The sequence below is a fragment of the Labeo rohita genome, chromosome 8 (assembly GCF_022985175.1).
Source record: "Labeo rohita strain BAU-BD-2019 chromosome 8, IGBB_LRoh.1.0, whole genome shotgun sequence".
Lineage (NCBI taxonomy): Eukaryota > Metazoa > Chordata > Actinopteri > Cypriniformes > Cyprinidae > Labeo > Labeo rohita.
In genome coordinates, this window is record NC_066876.1 from 29,200,749 (window position 1) to 29,218,342 (window position 17,594).

The 17,594-nt window shown below is 33.4% G+C and overlaps 1 protein-coding gene across 1 annotated transcript; it reads right to left on the minus strand.

Moving 5' to 3' along the window:
* Window positions 1–1,051: 1,051 nt before the first annotated feature.
* Window positions 1,052–17,031, minus strand: mapk13 (mitogen-activated protein kinase 13). The gene is made up of 12 exons (XM_051116855.1): window positions 16,649–17,031; window positions 14,730–14,859; window positions 14,275–14,333; window positions 13,862–13,967; window positions 12,042–12,071; window positions 9,066–9,113; window positions 8,863–8,977; window positions 5,675–5,746; window positions 3,521–3,600; window positions 3,170–3,248; window positions 1,666–1,839; window positions 1,052–1,574 (listed from the first exon to the last, which is right to left on the minus strand). The coding sequence occupies exons 1-12, from the start codon at window positions 16,759–16,761 to the stop codon at window positions 1,492–1,494; spliced, it is 1,089 nt and encodes a 362-aa protein (XP_050972812.1). The 5' UTR covers window positions 16,762–17,031; the 3' UTR covers window positions 1,052–1,491.
* Between the last annotated feature and the right edge of the window lie 563 nt (window positions 17,032–17,594).

Below are 17,594 nucleotides of genomic sequence, written 5' to 3' on the forward strand. Positions count from 1 at the left end.
TATTATACGTTTTTATGCTATTTTTATTAAGTATTTACACTACCAGTCAATTAACGATTTTTACTGTTTTTTTTTTTTTTTAAGAAGTCTCTTCTGCTCATTAAGCCTGTATTTATTTGATCGAAAGTATAGCAAAAACAGTAGAGTTCTGAAATATTTTTTACTATTTAAAATAACTTATCTAAATTATAGAAATTATGGAAATCATTCTAATATGCTGATTGGCTGTTCAAGAAACATTTTTATTATTATCAATATTTAAAACAGTTGAATACATTTTTTTCCAGAATTCTTCGATGAATAGAAAGACATACACTATATCACTCAAAAGCTTGGAGTCAATATAATTTTTTTTTTTGGGGGGGGGAAAGAAATTGTAGAAATCAATACTTTTATTTAGCAAGGATGCTTTAAATTGATCAAAAGTGATGACAAATGCATTTATAATGTTACAAAAGATTTCCATTTCAGAAAATGTTTTTTGAGCAGCAAATCAGTATATTAGAATGATTTTTGAAAGATCATGAGACTGGAGTAATGATGCTAAAAAATAAGCTTTGAAATGACAGGAATAAATGATATTTTAAAATATATTTAAATATAAAACAGTTACTTTAAATAGTAAAAATATTTCTAAATGTTACTGTTTTTGCATCAAATTAAAGCAGGCTTGGTGAGCAGAAGAGACTTCATAAAAATCTTACTGCTCAAAAACTTTTGACTGGTAGTGTGTGTTCTTTTTAGATATATGCCCAACCATTTGAAAGTTCGGGGTCAGTAAGTAAGCATTTATTCCAAATACAAATATTTTGCAACATTAAAAATGTCTTTACTGTATTTGGTAAATGTAATGCATACTTGTTGAATAAAACTATTCATTTCTTAATTTAAAAAAAAAGCTCACCCCAAACTTTTTAATGGTATACTGTTTATGAAATATTTGAAATACTAACGTTAAGACCCATAACACTAAAATACATGAAATTGTATATGGCTGTCCTTTTATAGAGCATTTTTAATCTGATAGCACTTAGGGGACAGTTTACTTAAAAAAAAAAAAAAAAAAAAAAAAAAAAAGAAAATCTGTCATTATTTACTCACCCTCATATTATTTGACAAAAGGAGGGGTCCGTTCCCCTCAAAAAGATATTATACAGCTTTAGATGGGTTTTAATATAGCCCACAAGTTGTTTGAAATGGGACAGGGATGCAATAAATTGTGAATAAACGGTGTGAGGGTGAGCAAATGATCCCTTTAAGGTGCGACGCACACTGCCGATAAATGTAGGACAGTTACCACTATATCAAAATAAAATGTTCATTCACCAGATGTCCAGATATACCACATATTCCTTAAGAAGTCACTTATTGTACAAAATACTGCTATTCATATACTTTTTAGGAGTAAATAAAAATTCCAAATTGTTTCAAGGCAAAAACTAAATTGCATAATTGCAATACAGTACGCCAATAATGTCAGACCCACTATCACTAGGTCATTGTGAGTGTGTTTCTTCTCTTTGAGTCTCTCCTTGGGAAAGGAACAAAGCTTCTCACTTCTTTAAATGATAAACCTGCGAAAAAAGAGATTTATATAATGTGTTTAAATATAAAGTACAGCATGCATAATTGTCTGTATTGCTCTGGATTGTCTATGTTGCTTACGTTTCCACTCTTCTAAGGGCAACGTGGCGTTGTCGTAGCTGTCATCGTATGGCGTGGGCACTGGGCAGTCCTCGGGGTCCCTCAAGCCATCAAAATAGCTGTGTGCCAGTGCACCATCAGCAGTGAGACGAGCATCGGCATCTAACACTAGCATCTTCTCAAGCAGCTCTACAGCTGGGGTTAGTTACCAGTGCAATTGCATTGAGGGATGACAGAGTGGGTCAGAAACATAGCAATATCATTAAAATAGCAAAAGCTAGTATGTGTTTTATTATGTGAGCATTATATTGTATTAGGACAGGGTAAGCTTTGTGCTTTGGGAAATATTATAGTTATTTGATCACTAATTAGGACTAATTAGACTAACAGACATTGAAAAATAGGAAAAATATAAATAATACATTTATTTAAAGTGTATTCTGCATTAGCAGGAATTACATTTTTGTATTCTAAAAATGCAAGTCTAGAAATTGTTTTGTTATTTCAAAATAATAAAACGTAAAAGTCGTCAAATTTCTTTTATTTCAGCCAGTTGCCAAAACATTTCCATACCAGTTTTGAACAGTAAGAGTTTTAATGTTTAAGGAATACTCTTCTGCTCAACAAGCCTGCATTTATTTGATCCGAAATACAGCAAAATCAGTAATACTGTATGATATTTTTACCATTCAAAATAACTGCTTTTTATTTGAATATATTTTAAAATGTAATTTATTCCTGTGATCAAAGTTACATTTTCAGCATCATTACTCCAGCCTTCAGTGTCACATGATCCTTCAGAAATCATTCTAATATGCTGATTTGCTGTGATGAATAGAAGATCGACATTTATCTGAAAGAAAAATCTGAAATTATAGAAATTAATACTTTTATTTAGCAAGGATGCATTAATCTGATCAAAAGTGATGATAAAGACATTTAGAATGTTACAAAGATTTATTTTTCAGATAAATGCTGTTCCTCTGAACTTTATATCCATCAAAGAAACCTGAAAAAAAATCCACTCAACTGTTTTCAACATAATAATAATAATAATAATAATAAATTTTTTTGAGCAACAAATCAGAATATTCTAAAGATTTCTGTAGGACCGTGTGACTGGAGTAATGATGCTAAAAATTAAGCGTTAAAATCAGAGGAATAAATTAGACTTTAAAATATATTCAAATGGAAAACAGTTATTTTAAATAGTAAAAATATTTCAAAATGCTACTGTTTTTGCTATACTTCCTCTGCTGTGCAATAGTACAAAACATGTGTGGCAGTACCTTCTGGTGACATTCTACCTGACGTTTGGTGAAAAATGTAAAAATGTACTTAAATTGTTCTGTTGCATTTGCTCAGCATCTTGTCATTTTTGTCAGAATTAATAGCACATCACATTGACAGGCAGCAACTATGCAGTCAAACTAAATCATAAGTTTTACAATGAAAAAAGTCTCTTGCTAAGCAAGAAATGTGACAACATGACAAAGGAGTAATTTTTCATTGGGGTATTACTTACCTTTTTTACTGGCTCTGGGAAACAATGTCGAGAAATCTCTGCGTGGGTAGTGGGGCAGGGATTTGACATAGCTCTTTGCCTATTTAACAGCAATGAAGACATATTGACAGTGATCGAAATCAGGAATGACAGATGAGCTCAGTAGCTACAGCAACCGTCACGCAAAACGTTAATAATTCAAGTAGATTTTCTTTTTCCTCCCAAAACATTCAAGACCATTTTTTCAATCTTACTTCACACTGCATTAGCAATTCATTCCAAGTTGCATCAGCAATCAGTCTCAGGTTAAATCAAGATCCAGACATGCCATGTATTAAAGATGCCATTTTGGTTGCACTGAAAATGTCTTACCTCTGGGCTTTCTAATTTCTCAGTGAATTCTGGACCTGGTGTCCCTGTGACTTTCATTATCTGAATCAACTGGTCCATGTCTGAATATCAAAAGTTAAAGACAATGCACAGCATGTAATTTCCAAGTTGTTTCGGTTCTTGACAAGCTAGATAAAAAGAAAGCTAGAAAAAGAAGTGGGCACAGCATTTTTAAATGCAATCACAATTAACTAAATGACAGTGTATCTACCGTACGTCAGTCATTTGAAGGATAGTTCACACAAAAATTAAAATGATTTCCTAACTTTCATGTCTTTCCAAACCTGTATGCTGTTATTTTGTTAAAGGAGAAGTCTACTTCCAGAGCAACAATTTACAGATAATGTACTCACCCCCTCATCATCCAAGATGTTCATGTCTTTCATTCTTCAGTCGTAAAGAAATTGTGTTTCTTGAGGAAAACATTTCAGGATTTTTCTCCATATAATGGACTGATATCCATTTCAAAATGCATAAATGCGGCTTCAAACGATCCCAAATGCGGTTGTAAATGATCCCAGCCGACGAAGAAGGGTCTTATCTAGCGAAACAATTGGTTATTTTCATTAAAAACATACAATTTAAATACTTTTTAATCTCAAACGCTCATCTTGTCTTACTCTCCCTGAACTCTGTGTATTCTGACTCAAGACAGTTAGGGTATGTCAAAAAATTTCCAATCGTATTTTCTCCCTCAACTTCAAAAATCATTTCAAAATCATCCTACAACGCTGCAGAAGTACCGACCCAGTCTTTATAAAGTGAACATGTTAAGATGATCAAACACCCTTAACAAAATGGTAAAACAGCGATATAGGATGATTCTGAACTTGAGAACATGAGATGGGAGTTTTTCGACATACCCTAACTGTCATGACCCGGAACAAAAACAGAGTTCAGGGAGAGCAAGACAAGACAAGCGTTTGACATTAAAAAGTATATAAAATTTATTATTTCAATTGTTTTGCTAGACAAGACCCTTCTTTCTCGGCTGGGATCGTTTACAACCGCATATGGGATCGTTTGAAGACGCATTTAAACTGCATTTTGGAAGTTCAAACTTGGGGCACCATATCAGTCCATTATAAGGAGAAAAATCCAGAAATGTTTTCCTCAAAAAACATAATTTCTTTACGACTAAAGAAAAAAAGACATGAACATCTTGGATGACAAGGGGGTGAGTACATTATCTGTAACTTCTTGTTCTGGAAGTGGACTTCTCCTTTAATTTTTGGGTGATAGTTCACCCAAATACTGAACATTCTGTCATTACTCAACCTCATGTCGTTCCAAATCCGTAAGACCTTTGTTCATCTTCGGATCTTTCTTTGAGCACAAAAAGTATTCTCATAGCTTCATAAAATTACAGTTGATTACAGTAACCACTGATGTCACATTGGCTATTTTAACAATGTCCTAACTACCTTTCTGGGCCTTCCGAGGATCAGAAAGCTCTTGGATTTTATCAGAAATATCTTAATGAGTAATTAATGACAGAATTTTTACATTTGGGTGAACTATTTCTTAAAAAAACAAATAAATAATATGCAACCCTGGACCACAAAACCAGTCATAATTGTAGCAATAGCCAAAAATACATTGTATGGGTCAAAATGATTAATTTTTCTTTTATGCCAAAAATCAATAGGGTATTAAGTAAAGATCATGTTACATGAAGATATTTTGTAAATTTTCTACAGTAAATATATCAAAACTTAATTTTTGATTAGTAATATGCATTGCTAAGAACTTCATTTGGACAAATTTAAAGGTGATTAACTCAATATTTAGATTTTTTTGCAACCTTAGATTCCAGAGTTTCAAATAGTTGTATCTCGACCAAATATAGTCCTATCCTAACAAAGTTTAATTATTCAGCTTTCAGATGATGTATAATTCTCAATTTCCAAAAATTGACCCTTATGACTGGTTCTGTGGTCTAGGGTCACATATACAGATTTAGAAGAATAAATAAATAATGATAAAAAAATAAAGAACTTCATTTTTGGATGAACTATCCCTTCAATGAAGTATTTAATACAATATATGATGACAATTCATGAAATGCAGCCCTCGGAATATGTTCATTCAGTAAAAACTGGAAATAAATAAGGCAAAGTAAATGCTGAAGGATACAGTCTTTTCCTTTAAAGAGTGTTTTTCCATTGAACATTTCACCCATGATGCACCCAACAGACCAGATATCCACTAGAAAGAAGAAAAGGCAACAATCACACATATTAAACTATAATAATCATGACAACCACTAGTCATTAAAACAACGCAAACCATTTGACTTACAGTACATTCATGTAGTAAATATGAATCAGCATAGCTTTAGTACTAAAAAATCTGAGCACATTCGTTCTAAGTGGAAATTAAAAATTGATATTTAAATTTTGTGAAGCATTTGTGAAGACATTCAACATTTAAGGGGCCGTTCACATATCGCGCCTAAAAATGTGTGGAAAACGCCAGGCGCGCCGATTTCTCCTTCTTTCCAAAGCGCTCTGTAGCTTGCGCTTCCGTGGCATCTGCTGTTGCTAAGCAACCATGACCCGCACTCTCAATGAAGACGCGGAAGTTTCATCAAAGGACAAATTGCGACCGCGTCGCTTCCGTTATGAGTGCTGCTGCCGCGCGTCTACATCTGAAATAACGAACTTGAACGTGCAAAAGACGCAATATGTGAACGGCCCCTAAAAGTGCAAATTATTGATCCGTGTAGGCAGTTGGGAAATGTTTGCCTACATAAGTGTGATCTTTATTTAGCACACACAACTACATAATTTAGCACAAAAAGATTAGTTATATCATGAATATTCATTTGAAACGGTGATAAATGGAGTTCCAAATTAACAGTTGGGAGGAGTTTATTTATCAAATTCTCTCATTTATACACATATAAGTCATTTACACATTTAAACATATACACTTCCATTCAGAAGTTTGGGATCAGTAAGATTTTTAATGTTTTTTAAATTAGTCTTTTCTGCTCATCAAGGCTGCGTTTATTTGATTAAAAATACAGAAAAAAAATAGTAATATTGTTAAATATTATTGCAACTTAAAAAAGTGGTTTTCTATTTTAATATACTTTAAAATATAATTTATTCCTGTGATGAGTGCTGAATTTTTAGCACCATTACTGCAGTCTTCAGTGTCAAATGATCCTTCAGAAATCATTCTAATATGCTGATTTATTATCAATGTTGGAAACAGCTGTGCTGCTTAATATTTTTTTTGGAACATGTGATACTTTTTTCAGGATTCCTTGATGGATAAAAAGTTAGAACAACATTGGAAATCTTTTTTAACAATATACACTATGGTTCAAAGTTTGGAGTCAGTACATTTGTCTTTCTTTCTTTGAAAAAAAAAAAGAATACTTTTATTCAGCAAGTATGTGTTAAATTGATAATAAAGACATTGTTAGAAAAGATTTCTATTTTCAAAAAACGCTGTTCCTTTTAACTTCTTATTCATCAAAGAATCCTAAAAAAGTATCACAGGTTCCAAAAAATATTATATGAATATTATAACTATTATAACTAAAAAGAACTGTTCTAACACTGATAATAAATTAGCACAGTGATTCTCAAAGTGTGGTAAGAGTACCAGTACTGGTAATCAGGTACGCAGAGGAATCACTAAATTAATTATAAATTAATGTTAAAACACAATACATTTTACCTTAATCTTTATTTAAGTAAAGTTTTTTTTTTTTTTTTTTTTTTTTAAGTACAGTACGGTTTTTATTTAACTTTTGGGTACAATACATTTTAATTTAATGATTATTTCCCTCTAGTGGTATGCAGAGGATTTACTAAATTAATTATAAATTAACGTTAAAACAATACATTTTACCTTAATCTTTATTTAAGTAAAGTTTTTTTTTTTTTAAGTACAGTACCGTTTTTATTTAACTTTTGGGTACAATACATTTTAATTGAATGATTATTTCCCTCTAGTGGTACGCAGAGGAATCACTAAATTAATTATAAATTAATGTTAAAACACAATACATTTTACCTTAATCTATTTAAGTAAAGTTTTTTTTTTTTTTTTTTTTTTTTTTTTTTTTTAAGTACAGTACCGTTTTTATTTAACTTTTAGGTACAATACATTTTAATTTAATGATTATTTCCCTCTAGTGGTATGCAGAGGAATCACTAAATTAATTATAAATTAATGTTAAAACAATACATTTTACCTTAATCTTTATTTAAGTAAAGTTTTTTTTTTTTTTTTTTTTTTTTTTTTTTTTTTTCAGAAATAAATTATATTTTAAAATATATTAAAATAGAAAACTGTTATTTTAAACTGCAATAATATTACTTTATTCATGTATTTTGATCAAATAAATGGAACTTTGATGAGCATAAGAGACTTCTTTAAAAACATAAAAAAAATCTTACTGATCCCAAACTTTTGAATGTCAAGTTTAGTACCACCACAAGTGACTGAGTTTAATATTTAGACATAATTCCACAACCAATAAATGCAGAAACATTGCATTTAATCATTAATCATTTTAATCATGTATTTTATATTTTGAATATTTTATATTAAATTACTTATTATTAATTAAAACTCATCAACATGTTAAAGACATTTAATAGTATCTAATTGTTTTAATTGTTCTAATTCATTGTTAAAAAAAGGAGAAATTACAAAATAAATTTCATTTTCTATGAACCTCAAGAATTTGTAAAGAATTGCATATGTAAACTTATATGCCTTATATGTTATATAAGGTGTTCATATGCTTATATTTTAAGTATAAATTTTCTATTTGAACAAGAAAATGTATGCATGTTAGAACAATACCTATGATTACCAATGAGAGCATGTTAGAACTGCTCACAAAGACCAACAGAGGTGCTATTGGACAGATTTCAAGAAAGAAACTGGAGCATAACAGATGAATAAATCAATACTTACTGTATTTAACCTCTTATTTTAGATAGCACTTCAGATTAGGGAACACATATATTTACTAATAACTAAAAGTTGTCCCTCAATAAACTCCTAATTTGCTGTTTATTGATAGGAATTAAGGTAGTTGTTGTAATAATTATGTTTAGGTATGGTGTAGGGTTAAGGGATCTAAAATATGGACCTGCAGAATAAAGCATTAATATATGCTTTATAAGTAAGCCAATATGCTAGTAATATGCATGCTAATAAGTTACTAGATACTAGTTAATAGTGAATTGTGTTCCCTAAAGCGTTACCAAATGTTTTGCCTAATCAGAGTAAACTTAGCTCTCGGTAATAATTTTAAGAGGTGTGTACGTCTTAATGAATGACAAACATCTTGCCTGTCTGCGTGTAGTGCATCCAGTTTAGAATGACCTCAGGGGCTCGGTACCACCGCGTCACCACATAACCCGTCATCTCCGCTTCTGCATGACGTGCCAGGCCGAAATCCAGGATCTGTAGGCGGACCAAACGCAGACTGTTACTGTCAACTGCCAGTGGTTTACATTTCTCTCTTTTATGGTGAAAGAATGATGGCACAAACCTTCAGCTCACAATCTTGGTTCACAGCCAGGTTTCCTGGTTTGAGATCCTGCAATGCATACAGGTGTTAATCATCCTACAAAGACATAGTTCTTCAAGAATTACACAAGATCCTAGTGGATTTCTTAAGAAATCTTAAATTTGAATGCAGTAAGTTGTATTTCACTTCGAAAATAAGCTGGGCGGCTTCAAACAGATCCGAGCTTGTACGGGCACTGCCTTACCAAACAGGAAATTACTGGCATTACCTCATAGGACAATGTGTGATAGGAAAGCTCAGACAAAGCAAAAGCCTTGAACTCACTGATATTAATAGAATTACAAACACAATAAGGCACATTTTAGAACCGTTTGAATAAATCACTACTGTAGCTTGGCGTACATTCATTTTTTGGACATTTCAATCTGTGCATCTTCCATTTGAAACGTACTGCCAGAATGTCTCCAGAAAAGCACTCGTACAAATCGAAGAACATTTTAATATTGTATGATACATACACACCACTGTTCAAAATAGTTGGGTCAGTAAGACTTTTTAAAAATATTATACAGGAAAGACGCATTAAATTGACCAAAAGTGACAGTAAATATATTTACATTGTTACAAAAATAAATCAATATATACATGTGCTGTTGAATGATCAATCATGATTAATCGCATCCAAGATAAACGTTTTCGTTTGTACTGCGTGCATTTATTATGTATAAGTAAATATGCACACATGCATGTTTATATTTAAGAAAAATGTTAGGTTTATATATTAAAAATATTTATATGTAATATCAACTGTATGAATATAAATATATACATGTAAATCCATGTAAATATTTTTTTAAATATATACTGTACTGTATGTGTGTGTGTATTTATATTTACATAATATACACAGTATACACACATATATTATGTAAACAATTTTTTTATTTTGGATGCAATTAATCATTTGACAGCACCTATATATATATTCAGCTTTGCATCACATAAATAAATTATATTTTAAAATAAAAAACAGTTATTTAAAATTGTAATATTATTTTAACAATATTACAGTTATTACTGATTTATTTTTATTATTTTTAAAGAAATACATACCACCTTGAACAGTACTGTATTGACCCCAAACGTTTAAACAGTACTTTATATGACTTTAAAGGGGTTTTAAAGGGGTCCTATTATGCTTTTTCACTTTTTGAGCTTTAGTCAGTGTGTGGTGTGTATCTTTGGGCATAAAAAAAAGATCTACAAAGTTACAAATCTCAAAGTCCACTTCAAAGGGAGATATTTCGTTTTTAAACAATTCCATTTATAGAACTACAACGAACGGCTCCTTTGAAATACAACGGTTTTTGTCCGCATGCAATGATGTCACAATGCGGTCCATTAGAATATTCTAAATGGAACGTCGGAAATTTGAATTGTTGGGTGGGTGGGGGGGTGGTAGGAGTGAGGGAAGCGCCGAGAGCCGCTTCAACGAACTGCAGCGCGGCGGGTATAAACACAAACATTGGCTAGAATAGCCGATTCAGAGCAGTAACGCGCCGCAGACGTGTGCAGTACAGGGGGTCGAAACACATGCCGAAGTCTACTCCGGTTGCTGCGTCGGAGTCATAACGTGCCGCAGACCTGTGCAGTGTGTGGTAAGAGATTTATTCATCATACAGTGTAGACAGCTTCACTTATAACACAAGTGTTTTTTTTAAAATGCATAAACTTGCACTAGAATAGGCTAGGCTGATCAGTGATGATGTTTTTTATAATGTTAGGCTGCTTTTAGCCTTATGCTGGAGCTAGTTTCGGGCAATGAAACATTAACACGATAATATCATGTATCGGCGATCTTGCAGGCTGATGATAGGACCCAACACCACTGTAGTGTATTATTTACTCACCCTCCATGCATCCTAGATTTATATGACTTCCTTCTTTCAGACGAATGCAATCGGAGTTATATTAAAATTTGCCTCACACGGCCCCGGGGGTTTAATTAAGGCCTCCTGTAGCGAATCGATTTTTGTAAGAAAAATATCCATATTTAAAACATAAGAATCACTTAATCTAGTTTGCGCTATCAGTTGTACACAGAACTTGCTTCTTTGACAAGGGGCGTGGCAGTACTGAAATACCGTCGAAGCTATTCGCCAATCGCAACGCAGTGGGAGAGCTAACCAATCACAACAAATTTCATTTTTCGGAAGGCAGAATCCAGAACTAATCGAGTCATTTGTGCCAGCCTGGGAGAAATGTATTGTAATAATGTAAATTATGTTAAAAATAATGCGTTTTTCAAACCACCAAGCATGAAAGCATGTTCTAGTACTCCCCCAAAACAAAATCAAGACTCTGTTAAAGAGCATAATAGGACCCCTTTAACTCCCTGGGGTCGACGGTCACACCAGCATGACCAGCTCACGTTTTTTAAGATAAGTGCGAAAGACACTAAAAATACTCTGTCGATTTTGCTCACACAAATAAGTGTTATACATCATTAGAAACCAATAATGTTATACAAATTTGAACATGAATTTACTTTTCATTATTTGGAATTAAGATTTATATATATGTATATATTTATAAATACTGAACAAAAACAGCTCATAGCAGCAAGGCTCATAACAGCAACCCATTATATTAAATTTAATTGGATGAGCCACATCATAAGCTGTTGTAAAATAGTTAATATATTAGTAAATATAAATTCTAAACATATTAACTCCTCTTAAGCTGAAAGGGATGACTGCTCTCTCATCTTCTCAGTGTAGTTAATCATTGTTGATAGTCCACTGATCAATACATATTAGCGCATTAGCAGTAAGTAAATGTAATTGACGGAGATGAAAACTCCCCCATGGAGCACATTTGCATCTCCCGGGGAAAAGCTACAGCGATCCCAAGAGAGGCCATGTGTCTTTAATTCAGATCTGTGTGGAAATGATAATTATGAGCAGATGCTGTTTATTCATTGCCAGTCTCACTTACTCTGTGAATGATGCCAGCACCATGAATGTACTGTGGAGTGGAGAGAAACAGGGACAGGGAGGAAGAAAGAAATAAAGTCAGTATTATGACATTCTTCACAGTGTTATGTTTTAGTATTTGATTACACTAATAGGATTGATCTGAAAAACTGACAAATAATCTTAAACCCACAGCATACTTCTGTTTTTATACATCCTGTACATATTTGTCTTCCGTCAGTTATTCAGTTGCTTTAGATATGTTAGATGTTTACCAACTGAAAGTCAACAGGAAACTACATGCACAACCCGATTTACTTCGGTAACGTGATGTATTTAGAAAAAAGAAAATAAAAGAAGCAACTTTATTTATTAAGACTTAAATGGATTATGGTGATTTCAGGGGTGCAGCATTTTTCTTGTAATAACGTGCATTGATGAATCATGTACAGTAAAGTCCACAAACACACACTACCATTCAAAAGTTTGGGGTCGGTAAGATTTTTGTAAACATTTTTGAAAGAAGTCTCTTGTGCTCACCAAGGCTGCATTTATTTGATCAAAAATACAGAAATGTGAAATATTATTAATATATTAATAATTCTATTATAACAATTCTATATATATATGTTTATGTATGAAATATGCATTAAATATACAGTTGAGGTCAAAAGTTTACATACACTTTGCAGAATCTGCTAAATGTTAATTATTTTACCAAAATAAAAGGGATCATACAAAATGCAGGTTATTTTTTATTTAGTACTGACCTGATTAAGATATTTCACATCAAAGATGTTTACATACAGTCCACAACAGAAAGCAATAGTTGAATTGATAAAATTGACCCTGTTCAAAACTTTACATTCGTTTGATGCTTAATACTGTGCTGTTACTTGAATGATCCACAGCTCTGTGTGTGGTTTTTTTTTTAGTGATAGTTGTTCATGAGTCTCTTGTTTGTCCTGAACAGCTAAACTGCCGGCTGTTCTTCAGAAAAATCCTACAAGTCCCACAAATTCTTTGGTTTTTCAGCATTTTTGTGTATTTATACCCTTTCCAACAATGACTGTATGATTTTAAGATCCATCTTTTCACACTGAGGACAACTGAGGAATTCATATTTAACTATTACAGAAGGTTCAAACGTTCACTGATGCTCCAGAAGGAAACACAATGCAACAAGAGCCAGGGGTGTAAACTTTTGAACAGAATGAAGATGCATACATTTTTCTTATTTTGCCTAAATATCTTTATGACTTTTTTTGAGGAACACCGGGCAGTTTAACTGTTCAGGACAAACAAGGGGCTCATTAACAACTATCACTAAACAAAAACAGCTGTGGATCATTCAGGTAACAACACAGTATTAAGAATCAAGTGTATGTAAACAGGGTCATTTTTATAAATTCAACTATTATTTTCCCTTGTGAACTATATGTAAACGTCTTTTATGTTAAATATCTTATTCAGGTCAGTACTTAATAAAACATAACATGCATTTTCTACGATCCCTGTTATTTTGGTAAAATAATTAACATTTTGCCGAATTTACAAGGTGTATGTAAACTTTTGACCTCAACTTTATTACTAATGTAATTTATTCCTGTTATGGCAAAGCTGAATTTAAGAAAAATCTATCCCACAAAATAACTTCTCACAGACCTTGAACTTTTGAACGGAAGTGTATTAACAGTCAATTTTGATTCCCTGTTCTGACTGGTTGTGTTGCATCACACAGCATTGTAATGTTCAGTGTAGACAGATAAACTGCTGGAAACTTGTTACATCATGCTTGGTTGGCAAAATTTTGCCTCTTTTTGTGAGTTGTTTTGGTCTGACCTTTAGTCCACACAGCATCTGATAGACCAGGAACTGGATACGGTCTTCTGTAAGGATGCCCTTGACTTTAGAGAGGTCTGTGTACATGTACGGCATCACCAGGTAGCTAAAACAGAAAGGAATTGTTTATTTCTTATTTTAAAGAATAATACACTTAAAAATAAATTCTGTCGTTATTTATCAAACCCATTGTTTGTTATTCTCTGCATGGAAAGGAATTATTTCTTTTTTCTTTTGGTTTTAAGACTAATTCACCCAAAAATGAACTGTCAATATTTATTGACCATTTCAAACCCTTTTTTGTTATTCTCTGCATGGAAAATTACATTAGAAAAGATCATGCATGAATAAAGACAGAATTCTCTTTTTTTCTCTCAGACATATGGCTAACAGATCACTCATTTAAGACTTACAAGTCTTGGAAGTCGTCCAGTCTGGAGGCAGGAGTGAAGACATCTAGCAGGCCTATTACCTTGGGTTGGACAGCAAAATTGACACAGCGAAAAGGCAATTGAGTCACAGCCTTTTCAAGATGTTATAATGGTGTTATATGAACAGACTGACTGAATAAGGCTGCCTGGGTTTAAATACTTGTATAAGGCGCTTACAGTTTATGACACTACAATCAATCATGAGCATGTCTCCAGGCGCCACAAGTATCCAGTTCTGAGCTCACACACTGAGTCCGCTAAGCTAAACATTTGATACTCACACCATTCTCAGTGAAAACAATGTGAATATAGTGTCATACAAGTCCTTCTGTGCCTTACAAAAGTCATTCAAACAATTGAAACTGCTGGAAAACAGAACTAACAATGCAAGCAACAAAATCTGGCCTCACGGCACGTCATGCATAAAAGACACTTACATTTTCATGTTTCATATGTTTGAGCAGCCTCAGTTCACGATAGGCTCTCTTCGCGAAGATCTCTGACTGAAAGGGTCGGTGCAGCTTCTTGATGGCCACCTTCTCTTTGGATTTATTGTTGATGGCCGAGCTACGAAAAGGAGAACAATCGCGCTCAAAAACAGATATTTTGAACCGAGGTTGAAGGTTTAACGACCGATTCAGGAACTGATATAGAAACTGCAATATTCAAATAAGATAGTGCACAAGCATGTTAGTTGATGATACATTGCTTTGCTGCAAAGCCTTTTTGTCAGAGCATGTGGGTTTCACAGTCCCCCACTTTCACCAGTGTTTGATCTTAGAGCTGTTGTGAAGGTTTTGTGGCATTAAACCTTGAACAGGAAATGTCAATGCTGCCAGGATATATCATAAAATGACTAAATTTAGCAATGATGTGACTACAGTATATGAAGAGTTCACATGCAAAACCAGCTAAAAGCCATCTCGGTCAAAAATGAGATAATGATACTGGGACACTGCTCTCGACACATATTATACGTCCATCAAGTACTTTTTCTTCAAACTCACTAAAATACCAGCTTCGGCCCAATCAGGAATACCGGTACTTACATAGAAACCTATACATCTGAGCCTGATAAAAATGCATTTTTTAAAGAAAGACGTCAGATGGATTTAGCTGGTTTTGCAAGTGAACTCTTCATATAAAGCAGCATAAGCAGAGCAAAGAGTCTGCAAAATTAGGAATGCATGATATATTGGTGACATCAGTCTGATTTAGCCGTTACTGGATGTTGAAAACAAAAAAAAAATTCAAAACTACAAAGCATCCATTGTTTTATAAATCTTTTCTACTGCAAAGTACATTTGACACCTGCTTTCCAATGAAAGCATGTGATTACACTTAGTGTGAAAATCAGGCCTTACAGTGTAGATAATATCAGTTATCATTCACAAATTTCTTATTGGTTATCTTATCAGCCCAAAGTCTCAGACTGCCCCTATATTATATTTCTATATTATTACATAACTCCAGCCAAGTAGGTAGATGAACTCATTTGATAGGTATATTGAAACTCATTGCTCAATGGGCAATGTTTACAAAATTCAAGCCAGATTATTATGTCATGGCAAAAAGTTGACGCACGAACATAACATTAACATTCATAACATAACATAATAACGTTCCATAAAACTAACTAGCATCTATATGCATGTTACTACTACTTATTTTTCATTAATCCAGTCAGTTATAGTGTAGTAGTGATTATTCACTAGATACTAGCAGTAATTCAGGTCATCACTAGTACTCATTACTTAACTAGTCACCATCCCAGTAGTAACAAATAACTACTCATTGTTTTCGGTAACAAATTGTACATTTAATCCAATGAAGGTAACACCTGACTGTAAGGTTTTTTTTTCCATTTCAATAAATTTGAAACGACTTTAGTTAACAAACAATGGGGGGGGGGCTTACCATACTAAAAGCTTATTAAACTCAAAATTTGTATCTGTTAATATTATCTACTAACTTTCACAAAGATTAACAAATGCGTTATCTAATGGGACCTTATTAAGTGTTATCCTGTTGTCTTTAGGCTAATATGTACTTCAGTTTTACCAGTAAATATTAATTAGGTAACAATAGTAGTACTTCCCAGTTATTATGAACTAATTAGTTATGAGCAACTAAAGAACAAGTATGAAAAACCTACCTGACAGTGTTGTAATAGTGACTAGCTGCAAACCTAAGTACCGCTGACTAACATAATTAGGTCTAGTCACTAGTACTACTAACTAGAATCTAGTTAGTTGGAAGCAATGAATGCTAAGACGGCTTGCCACATAGTTCTGCTTCATGTGGCAACCTGTTGAGAGGCTGCTCACGAGCGTCTACCTGTCTGTTAGGAACTCACCACACGCTGCCATAAGCTCCCGTTCCGATCTGCTTCAAGCAAACGTACTTGTCCGGAACTTCCCATACCGTGTTGTTGATCTCCTCTCGACTGAATTCCACCCGTGACTCCATTTAGCGATGAAGGAAAACAGGCAGAGAGCAAACGTTCACCGCGCACAAGGCGACTCCTACGCGATATTATGCATCCGAGCACCAAAAGGTCACTGCGTAGGAACGATTCTTTCTCACGCCAAAATAAAACGCCGTTTATATGGGTACATGTAGCGCGGAGCGGCCGCGGAATCGACGCTTTAAATCACTAGCCATTGAAAGTTTGGAACGCTCGCCGTGATCGAACGCGCTGAGAACTGTCTGACGCTGACGTCATGATCCCCCGCACACGCCTACTTTCGAATTCAAACAACTGCCGCTTTGATTGACACACTGCGGCTCACCTTCATGTAAACACATGCAGGCGGTTCTTCAGTTTAGTTAACGCAACGTGTTTGGTCATTAACCCTGAAGGAGAAAATTTATGCTTTAGCAAATTCTATAATAAGCAAATAACATTTCTGATCTAAAACTGTTCCTGAACCACACCTGTTATTGCTTTCCTCTGTCACCTTCATGACAATCAACTCAGTTGTTCTCCAAAATGATTGTTAATGACAGCAGTTTTTTATTAAAAAAAATGTTAACATAAAACCAATTTAGGTTCCATGCATTTATTACAGCATTTATTCATCTTTGTTAAAGTAAATTAATGAAAATACAGTCGTTCATTATTCATGTTAATTCACAGTGCATTAACTAATGTTAACAAGAACAACTAATGCATTAGTAAATGTTGAAATTGGCATTAACTAAAATGAATAAATGCTGTAGAAGTATCGTTCATTCTTAGTTCATGTTAAATATGTTAACTAATGAACCTTGTTGTAATGTATTATTTTTTTAGGCTTTTA

What these genes read in the sequence shown, in the direction of transcription:
- mapk13 (XM_051116855.1), bottom strand. Translation starts at nt 16,761, where the DNA reads ATGGAGTCACGGGTGGAATTCAGTCGAGAGGAGATCAACAACACGGTA. An exon ending in CTGGACGACTTCCAAGACTT is followed by an intron (nt 13,968 to 14,274) that starts GTAAGTCTTAAA and finishes TTTCTGTTTTAG; the next exon opens with CTACCTGGTGATGCCGTACA. An exon ending in GCCCTTAGAAGAGTGGAAAC is followed by an intron (nt 1,575 to 1,665) that starts GTAAGCAACATA and finishes CTTTTTTCGCAG; the next exon opens with GTTTATCATTTAAAGAAGTG.